Source organism: Buteo buteo, chromosome 22, assembly GCF_964188355.1.
Source record: "Buteo buteo chromosome 22, bButBut1.hap1.1, whole genome shotgun sequence".
NCBI classification, from domain to species: Eukaryota; Metazoa; Chordata; class Aves; order Accipitriformes; family Accipitridae; genus Buteo; species Buteo buteo.
This window is the reverse complement of record NC_134192.1, coordinates 4645894-4666594: the sequence shown is the minus strand read 5'-3', so window position 1 is coordinate 4666594 and position 20701 is coordinate 4645894. Positions and strand designations below refer to the sequence as shown.

The 20701-nt window shown below is 38.6% G+C and overlaps 1 protein-coding gene across 3 annotated transcripts in view; it reads left to right on the top strand.

The window, feature by feature from the left end:
- COL4A5 (collagen type IV alpha 5 chain) overlaps positions 1 to 20701 on the top strand; it is an 86731-nt gene that overhangs the window by 31826 nt on the left and 34204 nt on the right. For all 3 annotated transcript variants that reach the window (XM_075053676.1, XM_075053678.1, XM_075053677.1), the window contains exons 3-21: positions 5073 to 5162; positions 6438 to 6482; positions 7233 to 7277; positions 7384 to 7446; positions 8235 to 8288; positions 9015 to 9041; positions 10293 to 10373; positions 11381 to 11443; positions 11997 to 12032; positions 12131 to 12172; positions 12281 to 12373; positions 14574 to 14627; positions 14734 to 14790; positions 16986 to 17030; positions 17131 to 17184; positions 17363 to 17404; positions 17868 to 18000; positions 18819 to 18992; positions 19943 to 20026. In XM_075053676.1, the coding sequence (XP_074909777.1) occupies positions 5073 to 5162; positions 6438 to 6482; positions 7233 to 7277; positions 7384 to 7446; positions 8235 to 8288; positions 9015 to 9041; positions 10293 to 10373; positions 11381 to 11443; positions 11997 to 12032; positions 12131 to 12172; positions 12281 to 12373; positions 14574 to 14627; positions 14734 to 14790; positions 16986 to 17030; positions 17131 to 17184; positions 17363 to 17404; positions 17868 to 18000; positions 18819 to 18992; positions 19943 to 20026 (1282 nt within the window). The remainder of the gene's footprint in view (positions 1 to 5072; positions 5163 to 6437; positions 6483 to 7232; positions 7278 to 7383; positions 7447 to 8234; positions 8289 to 9014; positions 9042 to 10292; positions 10374 to 11380; positions 11444 to 11996; positions 12033 to 12130; positions 12173 to 12280; positions 12374 to 14573; positions 14628 to 14733; positions 14791 to 16985; positions 17031 to 17130; positions 17185 to 17362; positions 17405 to 17867; positions 18001 to 18818; positions 18993 to 19942; positions 20027 to 20701) is intronic.

The following is a 20701-nucleotide window of genomic DNA, read 5'->3' as shown; positions in this document are numbered from 1 at the left end:
AGTCTATGGCCTTTTAAAGGTCAGAAGGTGCTGAGTTTACTGGGTTTGTTTGTGACAGTATAGGGGGTGCAACTCCAAATACTCAACTGGGTTGTAAGTTCCGAATAGATGATCTCATACAAGCTTGGTGCCTGGGAGTCTGGCAAGAACAGCTTGTAATATCTGAGCTCTGAAGGCATTTCAGATACTTTGCCTTTGTACACAGATACAAGAAATCCATACGCCTTACAAAGGAAGAATATCTAATTCTTGGACTCTTTGGATGTATATTTTTGGAGCTCTGAGCCTCAGAAGAAAATTATCGGTATATGTACTCAAGATCCCTATTACCTTCTGCATTTGTCACAGTAAAATTTAGTACAGCTAAAGCTCAGCTTTTCTTTTCACTGTTGCATACAAATTGCTAAGAAATAGTTAAAAATTCTCAGATTGTAATCACTTTGTCATGAACAGTTATGTGATTGGTGTCTGTGCTTCATAAATATTTGCCTGAACTGCACTAATATGGCCCTGTATTCTGAAAGGTTTACAACCCTGGCAAGTGACCACTGACCATTAAGCCTTGACTGCTTCATCTTACAAAAGAAGTCACAGATGATATTCTGAAGAAATTTGATGTTGAAGAATACAGGTCACGTCAGGGGGATTTCTTTATTGCATTAAACTATATCTTTAACACTACTGTTCATGGCTGGTCGGTGTGTTTGTTTTGAATGAGGTCTTGATTAGATACTATAGTTCTAATTCTGTTAAGTTCATCAGTGTTCTTCAAGTTGAGGAAGAATTTATGTTGACTAGTATTAGAATCTGAGGCAGCTGTTATTTTCACCCTATCATTTAGAAAGGGAGAGAATAATATGACTGTCTGTTGCATCGCTTTTTCCATGCTGTACATCTTTTAACACTACTACAGACATTTGTATGTGAATTTAGTTTTAAGTAGCTGCACAGTTAACTGTCTTTAGACTTTTTCTGATGCTCACTGTTTTCATAGCAAGGACAGGAAGCAAGTGTGTGCCTCTATTGCCAAATGTTACAGCCAGGCTCTTACATGTATATAAGAATTGAAATGGGCTGTCCAACTACTGCTTTCCTGAACATTTTTTTGCTCCTTTTCTTCAAAGTCTTTTCTTTCCACAAGTATACCACATCTGTGTAAATAAATATCCTGGTTTCTCTCCCCATAATGTCTATTTATAAATATTTAGGTTTCAGGAAGAAATTCTAGAAATGTAGATAACTTGCAATACTTTAAAACTGCATCTATCCCTGATTTCTTAAATGCTTGTGACCTATTATTAGAGTATATGGAACAATGCCAAATTTTTCTGTGTCCCTGTTTAATTGGCTATATCTTGCTGTAGCTTCAAGCGTAATTTTAGAGTGTTTCCCAACTTTTTTTTCTCTTCCTATCCCCCACGCAACAGCAATATTCAAGCTTATAACCTGACAGTTTTGCCACATTTGTGTAGCTGATTGAGGGCAATTGCTTTGCCAGCTACTCTGGATTTACCACTAAATTAGATCAGAATTTGACTCCTTGCCCATTCCCCAAGGAAATGATGGTTTATAGCTGATGCATCTTTGTTCTGCTATGGAAACAACCCTGTACTTCCAGGACTGGAAGGTGAGATCTGAGTTGACCTAAACCTTTCCTATTTATGTTTCTTTTTAGTAGCTTCTAGTCTGAAACAAAAAGTACCCAGATTTCCTTAGTTCCTTCTGTGCAAGTGAAACTGGCTAGTGACTGTCAGGTTTTGCATCTATAAGAAAATACATTGCACGCTACCCAAGGACTTCAGTCTCATTATATCCCCAATGACATAATGTCCTTTTTTTGGTATTGACTTTTGGGGCAAGACTTTTAAAATGTCTTTTCAGTTTCAGTATGTTCTTGCAAGGCAGCAGGAAGTTTTTCCTGGCAAATTTGTACCATGTGAATTTTCATGAAAACAGTATTGTACATGCAAGGTGTTAAATAGGAAAAGTCTGGAGGCAGAAGCAATGTCTGAAAACTGTTCTCACTTATGGAATCCTTCTATTCATTATTGAAGTAGAGGACAATAACAGAAGTTCCCCCAACATCACCTGTATTCCAGAGAGCTGGATCAGCTTAGTTTCTCCCCCTACCCAACTTGCCCACATTTCTTTCTCCAACCAATTTTTTTATCAAAAAGTGATTATAGTGCAGCTATTTCCTCTGTAATTAGTTTGATACACTTCCCTTGGGAAGTGTCTGGTGTAATCCTTCAGCAGTCCCCAAGCATAGTCCTTCAAATCATCTGTTCGCTCTTGGGGGTAATTTGCTGGTAAACTCCACAGGAGTTGCCCTGGCAACAGTTTCTTCATGCAAGGCTCTCATTGTTGCTGCTCACTTTCAAAGTGGGCTTGGAACTCATTTCGTAGTTTCAATAGTGCAATTTACTAGCATCATCTGTTGCCTCTTGTTGTTTCTCTTGCTTAACTGTTTGGCTTCACTTTAAAGGCCTTGGCTTCCCAGTTCTGTGACTGCTTAGAATGGAGACCTCAGAGTAATTGCATTTTAGAGAACAGTTCTTTAGCCTTAAATGACACACAAGGCCAAGCCTCTTCTAAAAGTCTGTTCTAGTAACCATTTGCAGATGTTACTTTCTCTAACAAAACTGTGAAGAAGTTTGACCAAGTTGAGATTAGTAGGCATTGTGTAGCCTAGCTAGCACCTGACACATCTGACATGCCTCTTGTACACAGGTGTGTTTCCTTAGCATGCAAACAAAGTTCTTGCCAGAGCTTGTTCCAAAGTCTGGCTCTGTCTAATATTTTCCTTATCTGGCACTCCCAAATTCCTCATTCTCTCTCCTTCAGGGACACACTAGCCCTTTCATACCCTCGTCTGAGATAGTAACACTCCTCCACAGTCTTGCTTTTCAGATGAGGTAGCACGCCAGCTGTACAGCTCCATGCGAAAGTACAACCTGGCACTTTGTGTGCAAAAAGGCAATCTGGACCCTGACTGTCAAACTTAAGCTAGCTTCAATTTATGATGCTATTTCAGCATTTCCACAGGGGAAAAAAGATGTCCATCCTGTATAAGAAAGCAATATGTGACCTACAGTAAAAGAGGAGTATGTTTACATTTTAATTAATAGGAAACCAACTTAGCAGACCAGTTAATGAGCTGTCCATTCCTATCCAAGGAATCCTTTTGAGTCTCACTGTATAGGTAGGACCAAATACAGCTTAGTTGTTTCCTCTCTAAGGTTGCAGCTCTTGCTTACGCACAGCCTTTAATCTCTCATCCAAAAGGTTTTTCATCTTGTGTTTCTAAGGAAGCAGTATAACAAGTACTGGAAAAGAAGGCAGGAAGAGAAGCTCTGTTACTTTCTCTGAAAATTTTTGTGAGAACTCAGCATCTTGTAAATGTTTTGAATGCAACTTCTAAGTTCCTGCTCCCCACAGTGGAATACAAAGCACCTACCTAAGCAGTACAGCGAGAAAATTAGGATTTAAGAATGAGACTTAACACTGCCGTCATGCTGAATACTTGCTGTTGTGCTCAGCATACAGCTGCTTATGGAAAATAGAGAGGAGATGAGCAAAGCTTTAATATTGCTTTTTGCATATTGTACTCAAGGCTGTAGTTAGATGCTTCTGTCTGCTTGCAGTCCCCAGTCTTCACTTCTCTGCTGCTGTCTTCTTGAAGATGTGAGATTGCTGGTTCTGTTCTTTCACCTGGCTGAGGAGAGCTAGGCAGGACCTCCCAAGTTCCTAGAGAGTGCCATAGCTGGTAGGCTGCCAGATAATAGATGTGGGAGCTACTACTCACATTCTTGCTGAAGCAGCACAAGAAAATAAAAAATCAGGATGAATTGGTTTAAAGAGAATGTGCAAAACCCTGCACAACTCTAACCTAGTGATTAAGGTGCTTGTTAGGGTGGAACATTTCTTTGGCAGTTCCTGTAGTTGTGAAAAAATAATTGGGGTAAATAAACAGAAGGTTTTTGCAGATAGGAACCAAACCTGCCAACCAAACCAAACCTATCTGAGCAATAAGGTATAATGCTGAACAACTGCCTGTTTCATAAGCAGTTATATATACTGATTAATGTAACAGAGCTGTAGGAAATAGCTGTTTACACAGTTGAAAAGCGTGCCATAATATGTGTGTATATATATATGCACAAAAAGGTGTATTAATTCCGGTATTTCCTAACTTTTCTGTTCCAATTGAAACCTTAATATTTAGTGATTTTTGTGAATTTATGACATACAAGGAATAAAAGTAAATATTTTATGAATTTGCAGCTATGCGTACTCTGAAACTGCAGGTAAGTGACATTAACTTACACTAACAAGTTAGAGGGCAGCATATGGTGGCATATGGTTTTTGTTACACTACTTATGGGCTATCATGGCTAAACATTGCATAAATATTTAGCAAAATATGCTTCCTGCTTGAGAGCTTACAATTTTAGCAGGAGGTGACAGATAAAGAATAAGAAACCTTGTTTCTTTCCCATCGTGTGTCTGTGTCCCTTGATTTAGATTGTAAGCACTTTTGGCTGGAACGCTGTTTATGTTCTATATTTGTACAGTGTTTAGCCTACAGTGCATGACCAGGATCTTAGTTGCTTTTATATTACAAATTACAGTCTTGCAACTGTGAAATAATAAACAACAGTCACAGTATAGCAGCAAAATCTACACCCTTCTGAGAGTTTTTATAGGTGTTGCAGCAGATGTGAGTTTTCAGGAGAGACTTAGTAGCTAATAAAGCTATGTTTTTATAGGAAGGGGGGAGAGTTTTAAGCAGCACAGGAGAAAGAGACAGTTGAATTATTTTGGTAAATAGGTGGCTTAAATACTGGATAAACATCCTATGAAACCTGTTTAAGTGGTGTAATTAAAGGTAATGTATGTGTATGTTCAGGAATTTCTGTAGCTAAGCAGGTGAGATGTTTAATCACAGCGTTAGTTTGTCTGTATCATGACTTCCAACAGAAAACCAGAAAGATAGTGTGTTTTCTGAATTTTCTATTATAGCTTGTGCTTTTATCATGATACACCTCCGCCATCACCTGTTCTTTTTGTAGGGTGAAAGGGGATTCCCAGGCTTGGAAGGACAGCCAGGTTTGCCCGGATTTCCAGGACCGGAAGGACCACCTGGTCCAAGAGGCTTGAAGGTAAGTCCCAATTCACCTGAGTAGCATGAAAATGCTAGGTAGTGTTAGCTTGCTTGTAGTGCTGATCCTAAATCATTCCAGAACACCTGATTATCATTGGTTTAATAGTCAAAATCTTCAGATGTTGGGATATGACATAAGTTTTTTGTTTGATTGGTTTGAATAGTGAGCAGAGAAAAAAGATTACTCTAAGTTTCCTATTCTTCACCTACCCATGTGCTTGCAAATACTACATGCACAGTTGTGTCCTTTCACTAGGTACTGCAGATTAAGGCCAAAGAACAGGTTTGGCAAGGTGCTGTAACATAGGTTTATTAGTCCTTGCAATAATGCACTCCATCACTTAGTTTACTGATAAGAGTGGTGTTTGGCTGTCAGCTGCCCGGAGGGGTCCCACCACATAGGTAAACTGTTGTTTGCACCTGGTGGCATTCCTGGGCTGCTTTTGGGTGGGGCAATGCAAATGAAGGCCTCATTGAACTTATGCACAGACAACTGAGGAATGCTCCTTTCTTTTACTGGAGGTTTTCAGTTTGTTTTTATTTGCTACTGAATTATATCATTATGCTCAGATGGTGTAATACAGCATTAAAATGTCGAAAAGCCTTCCTCTGAATGCATATATGTTTAATATACACAAGATTATCCAGCATCTGCCATTTCTTTTGCAAATGCTCACAGTCCAATCTAACAGGAGCACAACAAAAAGAAGCAAAGAAAAAATAGGTAGGTGATATGAAAAAAATGAAACTCTACACTAAAAGAAAAGATTAGTTTGGTATAACAAGAGTGAAACAACAGAGGCGTCTTGGACTAGAAACTTTGATTATATTTTTATTCTATAAATGCCTTTTATTCTCAAGATTTTGATATGAAGTTCTGCATTATCGTAATACAAAATAATAATGGTACGGTATCATTCACATTTAATCTTGTATATCTTGTTTTGCCCACAAGAGGTCACTGTAGGATATTTGATGAAAACACGACAGGTGTCTGCTTATAAGCACCCGTAAAAGAGCTTTGATTTTTTTTAAAAAACATTTCCTGCACGTCGTGGTTTATCAGCTGTAACAAATACTTTTCCATTCAAAGTCCAATGCCCAAAATAAAATAATTTTGAACCCTTTTACTCAGGAAATGACAACTAATATAACTTTTACTCCACTTACTATAAACACCTAGAAATTTTATCATGCTTACAGTTTAATTTGATAGAAAGGCAGACTGCAAACTTGAGTGTGGGTTTTTTGTTTGTTTGTTGTTTTGTTTTAGGGTGATGATGGACTTCCAGGGCCTATTGGACCCAAAGGAATCAGAGTAAGTATTGGTGCAGTTTCAGGGTGATATATTGGAATTATGGATAAAGACTGCCAGGCATTGAGTGGGTCCTCAGAAAGTGTTAATTTATGGGGTGGGGATTAACTTAAATCTGAATAGTAATTTATCTACCAGCTAGAAAAGATTGTATTACTTTTTATAAGTAATATAAGATTGCATAAATAATACAATCTTATGTATTGCTTATATTTCTTTCATAAACTCATTAGGGAGAGTAGCCCCAATAATTATTTGATCTGTTTTGCTATACAGGACCTAAACAAGCACCAGTAACTTTGGTTCAATTTATTCTGAAGTAGACACAGTGTATGTAGGCTTGATATGGGAGAGGTTGATTTGTCTGGAAATCCTTTAGGTTTTGTGCCTTTGCTTATTCTTTTTGTCAGACCCCTCAGCTGGTGACAATTGATGCATCTGTGGCTTCATTGGGACACATCCATTTACTACACCATGAGTGTTCATTTATTTTCTCCATATAGCTACATACTATTACTTTAGCTGTTCTGCATTGTCTTCCCTATGTTTTTGTGGATATTTCCCTGAAAGAAGGGTAAGAGCCTTGATGGCTGTCCAGCATGGCATTCTTTTTTTACAGGTGATTCAGATGTTTCTGTTTTTCTTTACTTATATATGCACAAATATGCTACATTTAGTAAAATCTTGGTAAATCCCTTTGCACATCCATTTGTACTATACTGTTTAAAAAATATATGGTTAATTTCCTTCTAGGGACCGCCAGGACTTCCAGGATTTCCAGGAACACCAGGACTTCCTGTGAGTAGGAATGGGTTGTATAGATATGAATCTGTTCGCTTTTGTCTTTCAGGCCCAGAAGAGCATTCTACAAGCTAACTCTTCTTTCCTCTTTTCCACTTTAAAGGGATTACCAGGACAAGATGGGCCACCAGGACCTCAGGGTATCCCAGGATGCAATGGAACAAAGGTGGAATCCCTTTAAAATTCTTAACAATGCAACAATAATATGATAAAGAGCTCTTGTTCTCCTGGCTGTAGCCAATAGGTTTAGTTTATTATGTGCAGCAGTGCTTGCTGTTACTGAGTTGTGCAGGTAATTCCAAGATAATTCAGACTTACACACATATCTGAGAGAAGGGGTCATGGTCTGGTACTTAAAGCAGAAGCTTTGCCAGAAATTGCCAGCACCAAGACACAATATTTATACTCCACAGCCAATGTAAATTCTTTGTTCTAATCCTTAATTTTATGGCTAACAGCTCAGAGGAGTGTCTGATAATTAGAACATATACTGCATCTCATCTTTGTGGTAGACTCTTGCTACCAAGAAAAGCTCATTACCTATGTCCTCGTTTCACAGTGGGACTTTTTAATTATTAATTTTTAATAACATTACACTGAAACTACTGATTCAGTATCCTTGTTGGAAGGAGTCACTTTCATTCTAACGTTACTTAGCTTCATGTTATTATATTTTCGTAAGAGAAGTTGATCTTCTATAGCACTATGTGTGTTTTCCATCTTTGTAGTATAGTGCTTTGCCTGGAAGTATGTGGAAATATCTGAATGTGGAAAGTTCTGTTTCAGTCAGTTATGTGATTTAACAAACTGTTTATCCTATAGCTTGTTGTATAGCAATACAATTTGCTACTCTGGAGTCATAAGCTAACCATGAAACTGGACTTTTCAGCCAAAATTTGTTTATCTGTTTTTGGTTTGGTTTGGTTTTGGCTAATCATTTTCTTCATCCCTAAGGGAGAGCGTGGATTCCCAGGCAGTCCAGGTTTTCCTGGTTTACAAGGGCCTCCTGTAAGTAAAAGATTTCTGGATCAGCTACCTGTAATCTACTGAAAGACTTCTACTTAGATCTGTGAAAGATCAGATAAATATCAGCCTCTTTTTGCAGTTGTTCTTTTAATAAATAAGAACATATTAAATTTTTTATGGTTAATCAGAATATCTTAGATGTCCAATAGAAGTGAGCTTTGCTGCATGCTGTGGCAAAGTTAATGAAAAGCCCTTTGAATTCTCACATGCTGAGATGCTTTGCCACCTGCAGAAAAATACAAATACATGCATATGTGTCAGAGAAGTAAGATCTTGATACTTTTATCTGGTACATCTGAAGAATCTTACCTGTGATTGATTAATGGGGTAGAAAAAAGAGACAATGTAGGGTGTTTTCATTATAAAACACAAGGAGGTACAGCAAAGTGAGTGTCAGAACCGAATTACAAACAGAAAGAAATGTAGTAGACAGGGTGGATAATAGGAGGCAATAAAGAAACAAATTGCTAGGAAATGGAAATGTAGTCCCTTTAATGCTCAACATTCACCGTGGAAGTACTTCTCTAATTTTTCCATTTGATTCTGAAGATGACAAAAAAAATTATTTTCCCCTGTTTCATACCTTTTTTTTAGATTTCTCTTTAATGCTTGCCTCATGCTGTAGATCTGATTAGTGGTTTGCAAATAACACACCAATTATTTATTTCTATTGATCTTTCTTGTATTTTTTGTTTCTTTTAAACAAAGGGACCCCCTGGTCTGCCAGGTATGAAGGTAAGTGTTCTGTACCTGCACATCAAAGTACTAACCAGGCATGGCTGTACAGTGTGATCTGGCGTAAGTAACCTGCTTGCTTTTGTGCAAGACCATGTACACCCACTGGAATCTGGAGTGATATTCTGCAGAAAGCTTAGGGTTTCTAGGCCACTCCAGTGCAACTAATGGGAAGTTCTGCCATAGCTTTACTCAATTTGGGTCAGTAATTCTGGAAGCAGCAGACTGTTTTATGAAGCTGGTTTCCTTGGGAGTGTAAGGGACAGTGTCTGTTTGTGTCGTGAGGCATCAGGTTGGCAAAATGCCTACGAACACCCAGGAGTCTACCTGTGCATGCTTAATAACACTACTAGAGACTAAGCAATAATAACTTAAAATATCCAGTGAAGAGAATAGTGCAACATCTTATGTTCCTTTTGAAAACACGCTTTCTACTGTATAGATTACTGCGTAGATGGCTGTTTCTCCTAATATAAATAGTCTCATAATCTGATTTTGGACCTTAAAGACCCATTTTATTTTTTAAGGGTTTTTTTGTTGTATACTTGACCTATTTGAGCATGGGCCAAAACATCAGTTTTGGTTCAAATACATTTGAAAGGAAACTTGACCCACAGAATTATTCCAATAAACTCCTGTGAGGACAGCATAACACAGGTACTGGGAAATTGTGACTATTAAACTGAATTGTTTTTCTCAGGTCCTTTTCTTCCCAATTGTTTTAAAGATATTAAAAGGCAAGCAGATCAGAACATATACTTTTAAAACAAAGATCTTCCTTGAAATCAGTATGAAACTGTGCTTCAGTATAGAACATGAAGCATGGCTATTATAAGAGCATACACGGCATTAATCGCATGAGGTGGGACACTGGGAAAAAACTGAATGACCTTTTCTTCTGTTGTGTCCTATCCACTGCTTTCACATGGAGCTAGAATGTCTCTTTCTTTTGTGAAGCATTTGTATTCCAATCCCCTAATCTTTTGGAATTTAAATCAATGCTGATATATTTGTACATATAAAAAGAGAGCTTTTAATAGTTGGTAGTTTAGCCATTTAAAGAATTCTCATCTCTCCTAAAAAGAGCTATTCTTGGAGAATCTAGTACTTATATTAAAGAGTACTGCTAGGGTATAGCATAACTCTGAGTCTCTCAGAGTCTTAAGAGCCACTATGTGTCCTTTGAAGTCAGAATGGTGATAAAGAACTGTAAAATGTGCTAATAATTAAAGTCAGCTCTTGTTCTTCTAGGGTGAAGTAGGTGAAATAATTACATCCTTGCTGCCAGGAGAGAAGGGTGACCCAGGATTTCCAGGTCTTCCAGGGATACCTGTAAGTTCTGTAAAGTACTATTAGGCTGTGTTCTGTCAAAAAGATAACATGAAAAGTATTTGCATTACAGTGAAATTGGAATATTTGGTGCTAGGGGATCCATATGTTTATGTGGAGAAGCAGGGCTCACATTTAATGTACCTCTGGTTTATGGCTTGAGGGAAAGTAAGTGCTTCCATATTGCTCTTAATAGGGTGACCCACAGAGGCCAGAAAGTTCCCCTGATCGGGAAAGTGGTATCCAGAAGACAACAGTACGCACAGTTACTGAGTTGCTTCTCTGTTTCCCCTCCCTGTTCCCCCTTCCTATACATTCTCTGTATCAGTTCTGGAGTTCCCTTCCCTTCACCCTGAGGTAAAGCAAGTAACATCTGCCTTCCTGGGCTGTAGCCACTATTTTGGATGGTGGGAAGAGAGGGTACTGTCTCAGCTGTTCTCCTCATGTTGCAGTCTTCTGTGAAAACAGCTAGTGACTCTGGGCCCTGTGCTTCCCCACTGAGCCATTCATTGCTTTAGTGGAAGAACAAGGGGAGCAGAAAATGAGTCTATCGGCCTGGACTGGACAGAAGCCAGAAACTCCCATTTCCTGGTACAGAGAGGCAAGCCCCAGGCTATTCTGACCAGACTGAGCCTGTTAGCATTTCTGTTCCTCTGATCTGTGCTTCCCTATTGTCTGTTTCTGGCTGGGAAGAATCACAAATACAAAGTGTTTTGTTGTTCTCTCTCAGTGCATGAAGAGAAAGAAAGTGCAAAAGTATTTCAAAACAAACAAAAAAGCATTCCCTTATCCAAGCCAAAGAGAGATATTGATGTTCAGAGCAGAACACTCCTAACACGATGTACACTCCTTTAGGCCTTTCCACAAGGACAGATTGGTAGGTTAGTGGTCAGCTACTTTGATTTGACGTGTATGGGGTGCCAGCTGTTGGGGTTTTTTGACTTTGAAGGTCTCGCTGTTTTTTTCATAAAAAGGTGCCTCTCTCATAGCATCCTCCACTTTCTCAACAGGGCCCACCTGGCTCCATGGGAATACCAGGTCCAGTTGGCCCTCCAGGGCCCCCAGGTTTGACGGTAAGTTTCTTTAACCTGTTACCCATATAGTGTTAAATGGGGCAGTTACTTATTTGTTTCATATTCTCAGAGGCAGGTCAGTAAATTGCAGAGATCTTGGTAGTAAAGACTTGGTATGAAGACAACAGCAACCATACATTCAGTTCACCCTGGAGCTGCTACTGTGCAGATTTAAATGTGATACATTTGAAACAGCCTGTTCCCAGACTCCTTTTTGCTTTAAATTGGGCTGAATCTTTGTGCAGGCTCCTTATTTGTGTGAAACCTGAGGGACAAGATTTAGCTTATTTAGACCAGAATGATTCTTTCCTTAATGTTTAATACCTGACTGTTTAATTTTATTCGACATTCTTACTTAAAGGAAGAACTAGTTTCTCACATATTTGTGAAGCTAAAGAGCATGAGGAAGAGCTCTCGGAGGAAGGCAAGGTGCCTTATCAACATGAGTATAATGCACAAGAGTCAAAGTAGCAACATTGTTCTTTTTTGTTTTCCACAAGGGGGCATGTAGAGTGCTTGGAAGTGACTTTGTTTTGGTTTCCTTTTTTAATAGGGACCTCCTGGTCCACCAGGGCTGCCAGGACCTAAGGTATTTTCTTTCCTTCATTGATGATGGTGGTGGACTGTTTTGTTTTTCTTTCTGTTCATTTGTGACATCTAAGGGCTGATGAGTTATACTTTTTGCAGGGTAATATGGGTTTGAATTTCCAAGGACCCAAAGGTGAAAAAGTGAGTAGGTGATCATGATGATATTTTTGCTTATTACTTTCAAAATATTTATGCATGCTATTTTGGCTTGTATTGCCTGTAACAAACTGCCATCTTCATGCACTTTAGGGTGAACAAGGTCTTCAGGGACCTCCAGGGCCACCAGGACAAATTGGAGAACAGAAGAGACCAAATGACATTGAGTTTCAGAAAGGAGATCAGGTGAGTGGGAAACTATATCCAACTACAATGAGCATGTGATCAAGCTGCAGCCTCTATTGGTTTGGCTCATATATACCGACATCCTGCTTACTGCAGAGGTTCTATTATTTTTCTCAAAGTACTGAATATTTCAGGCCTGAGTACTTTTCATTTAATAGAAGGCATGCCGGTCACATTAGCTCAGTTACTTCCCTTAGTAAAATAACTATTCTTAAGAAACTCCCTTAAAGGAAGTTCGTAGTAACAGTAAAAGCAGTTAAAATATTCTCATTCCTTGGAACACCCAGACTGCGCATATCAAAGCTGTCTGGGGATTCAGATTCCCATTAATCAACCAGCTGTGTCATCCATTGTGAATAAGTCTTTCAAAAATTTTAACTCAATTTCTTTTTTTTTTTTCCTTCCCTCCCCTCCCCCTCCTTTTTTTTTTCATTAGTGATACCCTGAGATCTTTCTTCTTTGTGGTCTGAATACAGTGCTTTTCCTGTTTCTGGCCTCTCAAAAGTAAATATCAAGCCATATTATGACAGTAAGCTTGAACTGTTGGTTTGATTTATAAGGATCCTTCCCCACCCATAAATGCCAAAAAGTCATTGGGAGAGTTGCCATTTTTCAAATTATATTTTTTCCTTTCTTCTTCACTGGGGAACATTTCACAGTACCGTTTGATTCTGGGTGCCAGTCATAGACAGTCTGAGCAGCACCAGCAGGATCACGAGTGCCTGGATTTCACACTTCCTTCGAAGTTTTTGTGGTATTCTCAGATACCACCCTGAGTAATAGAAGAGTTGAGGTAGATATTTTCAGGCAAGAGTGGTGAGTGATTGTTTGTATGCTCTGGTTATTTTGCAAATGTCACCGTAGTAGCTGAGTTTTAAACTATTAGTTTACTTTCCACCTTTTCATCTTGGGAAATGTGTCAGAGAATAACACTTTGGTATGAAGCAGTATTTTATTTTGGTGGGATGTAGGACAATTCTGCCCTTCATCTTGATCAAAAGCATTTGTTACCCTCCCTTTTGGAAGAACAGTAGGGACTTCTAAGGCATTACTTAGACTATCCACTGGTGTACATTTGCAATGCACAGTCATCCTAGAAAGGTCTCAGTCTCTATTTTTGCCCCTGTTATACCAGACAGTAGGACAGAAGGTAAACATCAGCACTGTGTGTCTTTATAGTTCTAAGAAAACACAAGGTGACATTTTGACCACACTGTAGTTGAAGCAAAAATTCATCTGGCTTTATTAGGGTCAGAGTAATTTGCCTCTGTCATCAGGGATCTCTGAAGGACTAATTATACTGGCATTAAGTTATATAAACGTACAAAATAAAAGCATTCTAACTACATTCCTTTTAAAGCACTAGGACTTACAAACACAGTCTGAGTGTGTTGCCTTTGACCAACATTAACAATGATTTCAAAGTTTAAAAATTTGTTTTTATTTCAACAAAGGGTATGCTTGGTAGTACACAATCAGTAAAAAATTTCAACGTTACACTTATTTTTTTGTGGAATACACATGAAGTTCTGATGTGTACCTCCACCTATGATCTCTCACTGAAAAATCAAGCATATAGATGGGCTTGTAGAAGTCTGGGAGGCCTCCAAGAAAATAACAGAAACTCTGCATAGAAACCTTTTGTGGGTTCAGTAGCCTGTAACTTATTTTTAGGTTAATGGTGAAGAGATTTAAGAACTTGTACAAAGGTGTAATAAGACAAAATAGAAACCCTAACTTTTTAACACAGTGATCCTGTGACACTCTTCTGATGAACATGCTATTGATCCTGATGGCCTCACAACTTCAGCAATTACCAGTCACCTAATGACTGTTGCTCCTGTAATTTCAGCAGGATCTGGCATTTGTTCTTTCTTTCTTTCCTTTTTTTCTTCCTTCTTTTTATTATTGTATAGCAGCTGCAGGCCACCAAACCAGCTGCAGTGCACGCAGGAGGCAGTTGTGTCTTAGTGGAGTGAATCATCTAAATAAACAGGATGAGCAGTTAATGAAATTTATAGATGCACTTGAAGTTCCACACAAAGAAAGAATAAATATGATCCTTTACTGTTCAAAGTACTTGGAAATCTAAATGACAGCAAAAAAAGATTCTATGTAAAAAAAAAAAAAAAAAAATCAACTGAGCTACTAGGGAGTGATGGAGGCTTTAATCCTCTTTTTTTTTCCCCATGCTTGACAGGGTATTCCAGGTGATCCAGGCCCACCAGGACTTCCTGGGCCACAAGGCCCTCCTGTGAGTAGTCCTCTTTTAGTTCTTTTTTTTGTTGCATCTGTATGAACTGTAAATTCATTCTACTCTGGCTTGTGGGCTCAGTTTAAGATGATGTTTGTGTGTCCAGGGTCTTCCCGGTGGCGTAAAAGGTGAAAAAGGTGAGCAAGGAGAACCAGGCAAAAGAGTAAGTAGTCTGTTTAACCAAACATTTATCTTTCCAATCAGTGTTATCTTTGAGAATTGAGCAAATGTTGAATTCAGGTGGGGCCATCAGCCTCTGGGTAAGAGATTTCTTTTTTTTTTCCATAACCTGGCAAACTAGTAGATGACGCATCTGATTCATGAAAGTGCTTCTAGCTATGGATCTCTTGGTGCTTTCCGATAGAATTATCTACATGTAGATCTTGTTTTTGGGGGCAGGAGAAAATAATTTGAATGATGTTATCTGGTTACACGTGGAAATCTTCTTCAAAGTTGTTGGGCTGCTTGACTGAAGCAGCAGTTTTCCCTTTCCTTTTAGAGAGGGTCTTGTTTCAGTTTGCTATGTACGGGGTTGCCAAGCAGCATGAGATTGGTATATATTTAAGCTGTTCTATGTAAACTCGTTCTCAGTGGGTTTACTTGTGAGGTGAGTCACAAAACCAAGTCTCTGAACACTGCATTAAGACCAAAAGTCCATTTCTTATTTCCCAAGAGACTGTTTCATTTTATGTGCTATCTGGGGAGGGGACGAGTCAGGATAGCTGCATCTAAGGATAGCATAAGTCACTTTGTTCCTGTCTAGACTCAAATCCATCCTGGAATTTAAATTTACTTGGATATCACAACTCAGAAAAGCTGAGGAAGATCACAGAAGTGCTAAGAAATAGGATGAAAATAACATGGGCTGGACCAGCAAAGAAAAGTCAAGTTGCTACTAGCTCAAACATTCTGTGTTTTCAATTTCACAGCTACTGAACCCATAGTTTCATCAACATAATGGACACCTTTGAACACCAAAACACAAGACTTGCTCAGCTAAATTGGACAATATATAAACACTGCTTAGAAACATGTTGGTAATAGGTTTTCCAGTTTCCATAGGAAATAAATACAATGGAAACAAATGTTTGGTATTCTAGATAAAATTCTTCTTAGTTGCTGAGATTTATAGGAGGGCTTTGATTTGCCTTCTTTTAGGAACATAATAAATGAGGCAGATTTACAAAGCCAAAATTCTCATTATATTTTGAGTTGTTTTTTAATTGTATTTTCCAAGTTGCTTCTCTCTGCAAAAGTAAATGGGAACCACATAAATTTGCAAAGATCTGAAAGGATAAAAGTCCTGAAAGGATATGGCAGATGCCTATTGCTGAAAGCTCATTTACCAATTTTTTTTTTTAATTACTCTGAATTTGGGCATATTGCATACTTAAAGTGCAGTTTAAGTTACTCTAAAACTGCCTTTTAGGGCTCCATGTGATTCTGTGTGGCTCAAACCCATTTCAGATATACTCATAAAAATGCCAGTATATGTAATCAAACAGGTAGTTCCACAAATTCACAGGAAATCTTATAACCTCATTTTTGAGAATCAGAACTCATCACTAATAATAAAGAATTCACAAATCACATTATACTCCAATAGACTTTATCTGTCAGGTCTTATTATCAACTTCTCAATGTCTGAGAGTTGATCTTGGCACTGTGGTGAAACTTAATCACCTGTTCTAGTTATGTTCCAGCAGGTGTCCCCCATACATACCGCTTCTGTAATGCTAACAATAGAGTTCTGTTTGTCTTACGCAGTGAATGGTCTGGAAAAAAGTGGAGCTTGCACTACTTTTGTTGCAGCAATAGCAAATCTGTTCAGCAAGAATATATGGTTTTTAGAAGTCACTTTTTTGAGCAGAACTGCGCTTTATATTTTTGTTGATACTATTCTTCAGGAAATGGCATTTGGTTTAAAGGAGAGTTTCAAACACAGAAATGTTTGTATTTCACTGGTCACATTATATTAATTTCCTAATTAAATGTAATGTTCTAGTGTTTAGGGAGTTAGGATCTGATTTCCAAATAAAGGACTTCTCTAATGTTAAAATAAACAGGGTTGTTAAACACAGTGAATCAGCAATAGTTAACTGGAGATCATTTTGTGCTGTATTCACACAACATTTCTTTGAGACTTGTCATGGTTTTGAGCTCTGGTTTTCAACATGAAAACCTCAGTTTAGATAACTCCATTGAATATACTTAGTTGATGCCTTTGACATATTTGTCACAAGGACTGCATTCTAGAGAAAATTTGTTTTATTGAAAAATGAGAAATAAATAACAATTTCCATAAGAATTCTTCACCACTGAAGCATTTTATTTCAATGTGTGTTTATGTCTTTGAAGGGAAAGCCTGGCAAAGATGGAGAACCTGGTCAGCCTGGTAGGGATGTGAGTAACTCATACATTTCTAATCTAAGCATACTCCTTATAAGCTTTTCTTCTGATATGGAGAAGATCTGGGTGTGATTATCTTTCTCTTTTCTTGAAGGGTTTACCTGGTGGGCCTGGAATAAATGGTGCTCCAGGAAGAGATGGTGAAAAGGTATGCCAGGTTTTTTGTCGTTATTGCTATAGTAGCTTGAAAATCTGCCATAGCTGAGTTCAGTTCTGGCTGAGTAGTAATTGAATTGCCTATGCTATTACAGTATTGGGGAATATTTGCAATAACTTTCTTGTGTACCAATGCGCAGTATGAAAAATGCTCTTAATTTCATTGGTAGGGTGAAAAAGGTGACATTGGTCCCCCTGGCCCTCCTGGAATTGTAAGTTGCTGATCCTTTTCTTTCTGCATTTGGTTGACAGTGTTGTTTCATCATAGTTCTTGGGTGACCGTTAGTCCCATCTCCAGGTAGAACAATAATGGAACCAGTAAAGATTTCATATATTCACTAATAGAAATGATTGTTTCCTTCTTTCAAGATAGATTCTGTGCTCTAGGATTTGCTAGGTTACAAACACAAGGCTAGACAATAACCTCAGACCAGCAGAAATTCAGTCAGCTTCACTGAAGTCTTTTCTAACCATGTTGGCTTGGCAGTAAAAGTGCTTCCTACTGGGGAGTGCGCTTTACTGGAATTTTACCTGGTAATTCAGTGGAGTGGGAAAAGCATCCTGTCATTCGTATAAGATTTGAAGTATGTCAAACTTCTCCGCCCTCACATCTCTTTACTGTTGAGTGACTTTTTTCTTGGCAAGTTGTTTCACATGAACATGAAACATTTACAGGTCATTTCAAGACCAGGCATTGATGCAGCAGTGGGACCAAAAGGTAGCAAAGGATTGCCAGGACTTCCAGGAGCCAAAGGGGAGCGTGGATTCTCTGGTAGGCCGGGGCCACCTGGCTTGCCAGGTTCTCCAGGTAGGAGTACAAGCATTAAAATAAGTTGTACACTCAAATACATGGATGGATATTTAGCTTCACAGTCGTTTCACACTCCTTTCGATAGATGGACTGAGTAGAAAGTGAAAGCAGAACTATTTAGAGCTACGTTTGAGCTTGAAGGGTGGCCCTTATCCCTCATATTATGGGGATAATATGAGGAATTCTGAACACTCATTGCCCCTGCTGTGGTGTACAGAAGGATGCTAATCATCAAGGCTGTCAAACACATACTAGCTTAATGGTCTGAGGGGTAATTCATCTCATATCACTTGCCTGTAACATATATTATCCATTGATTACACTGAGAAAGTATTGTGTACCAGAAGTCTGGCACCTGGCCATCAAACCTAGTCTCTGCTGTACGTTGGCCAGTACTAAAGGAGGAGATGATTTGAGTCTACAATGGGAGTGAGCGGTGACACCTGTATTTGCCTTATACATGCACAGAGAAGAACATTATGATTCTAATGTTACAGCTTGTAAATGTTCTTTTTTCCATCAGTAATTCCTTTCATTAGTCCTGTTTTTTGGGTTTGTTTTTTTCCTTCATAAATTTAGTTGTTGAGTCTCAAGTCAATTTTTCAAACAAAAATCTCTGAAAATGCAAAAGTGCATATGTCAAACACTGCACATCAACATATAGTTTGATTCCATAACAGAATTGTTATGGAGTACTTACATGGAAATACACAGTCTTATCTGTAGCATGTTATTCTTCGTATATCATTGGCATCCTTGTGAAAAAGTGATTTAAACCTTTGAGCTATCAAGGAACTAAGTTCTTCCCATCTTAGGCATTACTACTGTTGGCCCACCTGGCCCACCTGGCTTACCTGGTGAGAGAGGACAGAAGGGAGATCCAGGTTTACCTGGTGTTTCTATTCCTGGGCAACCAGGGCTTGATGGACCACGAGGACCTCCAGGACCACCAGGTCCCCCAGGGCCACCTGCACCATCTGTTCCTCCTGGTAAGTGATAACCACATAGACCTCAAGTGAGCCCTGCTGTGACTTAACTGTGAGATTCAGCTAGACTGGAGAAGAAATCTTGTCAAACTTGAGGGACCTTTGTGCTAACTCACATGATAATGACAGTCCTCCAGGGCCAAGGAGATTTGACCCAGATATACAAAATGAAGTATTTTTCCAATTTATGTTACATTCTATTTAATCCAACTAGTGAAAGTTACATTAAAATTTGTGCATAAAGCAGGAGGTAACCAGTTTGACACTGTCTTGAGTAAATATGGCTTTCATGATATGATATAATAAATGCTTGGAGGGACTATGCCCTAGTAAGAGTTGTGATACCAGGAGAGTCAAAGGATTAATTTGTCACAGAATTCCAGTTTCATTTCATAAATATTCTAGTGTGTCGACCGCACAAAATTAGCTTGGGAATGGACACTTTGTATGAAGGCTCTTAGCTCCTTTTTGGTATATAGGAAGTAGGGAATAGGAGATGGAATATAAGAACTGGAAAGCTGTAGTGGAGTGGGGCTAACATGGTTCAGGGAGGAATTTAGTATCTAGATGGCATTGGCATCTTAAGTCCCCTCACTGATGATATTTCATACACTTGCTTTTATGATACGAGGCTGAATAGCAGAACGTAGTGTAGAGGTGGAACTGCGTAGGCTGTGGGAAGTAGTGGCAGATAGTTGAGGTTGTAAAGGAGAACTGATGATTGTTGTGTAACTTCACTGATTGTTGTTTCCTTTTAAGTTTGGATTACATTGGTGGGTTTTTATTAGCAATCCTCTGTCTGAATTGCCAAAATGTTTGGTCTGTGATTGTGTGGGTTTACTAGAATATCCACACAAATACTAGGAAGTAGATTTTTGTACTGAATACGCGTATTCGGTGCTGCTGTCAGTCTAACACAAATTGATCGTGAAACCTCTCCCAATTCTCCTTAGGTGAAGGGTTATGTGAGCAGGGGCCACCAGGTCCTCCAGGAATTCCAGGACAGCAAGGCTTTACGGGGGAGCGAGGCCAAAAAGGTGCAGTGTCATGGCTATCTTGTTTTTTCTCTTTTTGTTAAAACTTCTTTAAACAATGTAAAGCCTGCATTAAATAAGGATAAACAGTGTCTCTTCCCAGTAGGGTTGAGTGCAGGTATTTTCTGTTTCTGAGTAAGAAAGCTGTTTTGTTTGGGAATAGGATAGTCCCTCATCTGGTGTTAAAGCACAGGAATCTCGAAGTGACTGAGGGTACAACCAATGCTAGGGCCTAGCATGGATCATGATTAAAGTAAAATGGAGCTTCAGGTTTATGTGTACCTCCCAGGTAGATAGAAACAAAGTGCTTTGTAGCAGCAGTTGCCAACTCTATGTGAAGAAGCTTTATATTTACTTCATGAATAAATTTGACATTTTTTATGGAAAGCAACATTGAAATTATAAATGCAAGATTCCTAATTTGAGTTGGTCAATCTACAATGAGTTTGTTTGTTTGGTAAACAAAAGAAAGATGTCTTTAATGTATGTCCTTGTTTCCAAAAAGACAACCTTGCAATGAGGATGCTGATATAGGTAAGTGAGAATCTTTTCCTAGCTCAACCATGGACATCCTAGATGACTTTGGGCATCTCACTTAATTTTGTACTCCTTTCAAAGACAGAAGTCTTTTTTCTCATGGAGATTGTAAGGATTAATTAATTAACCTAAATGAAGTGC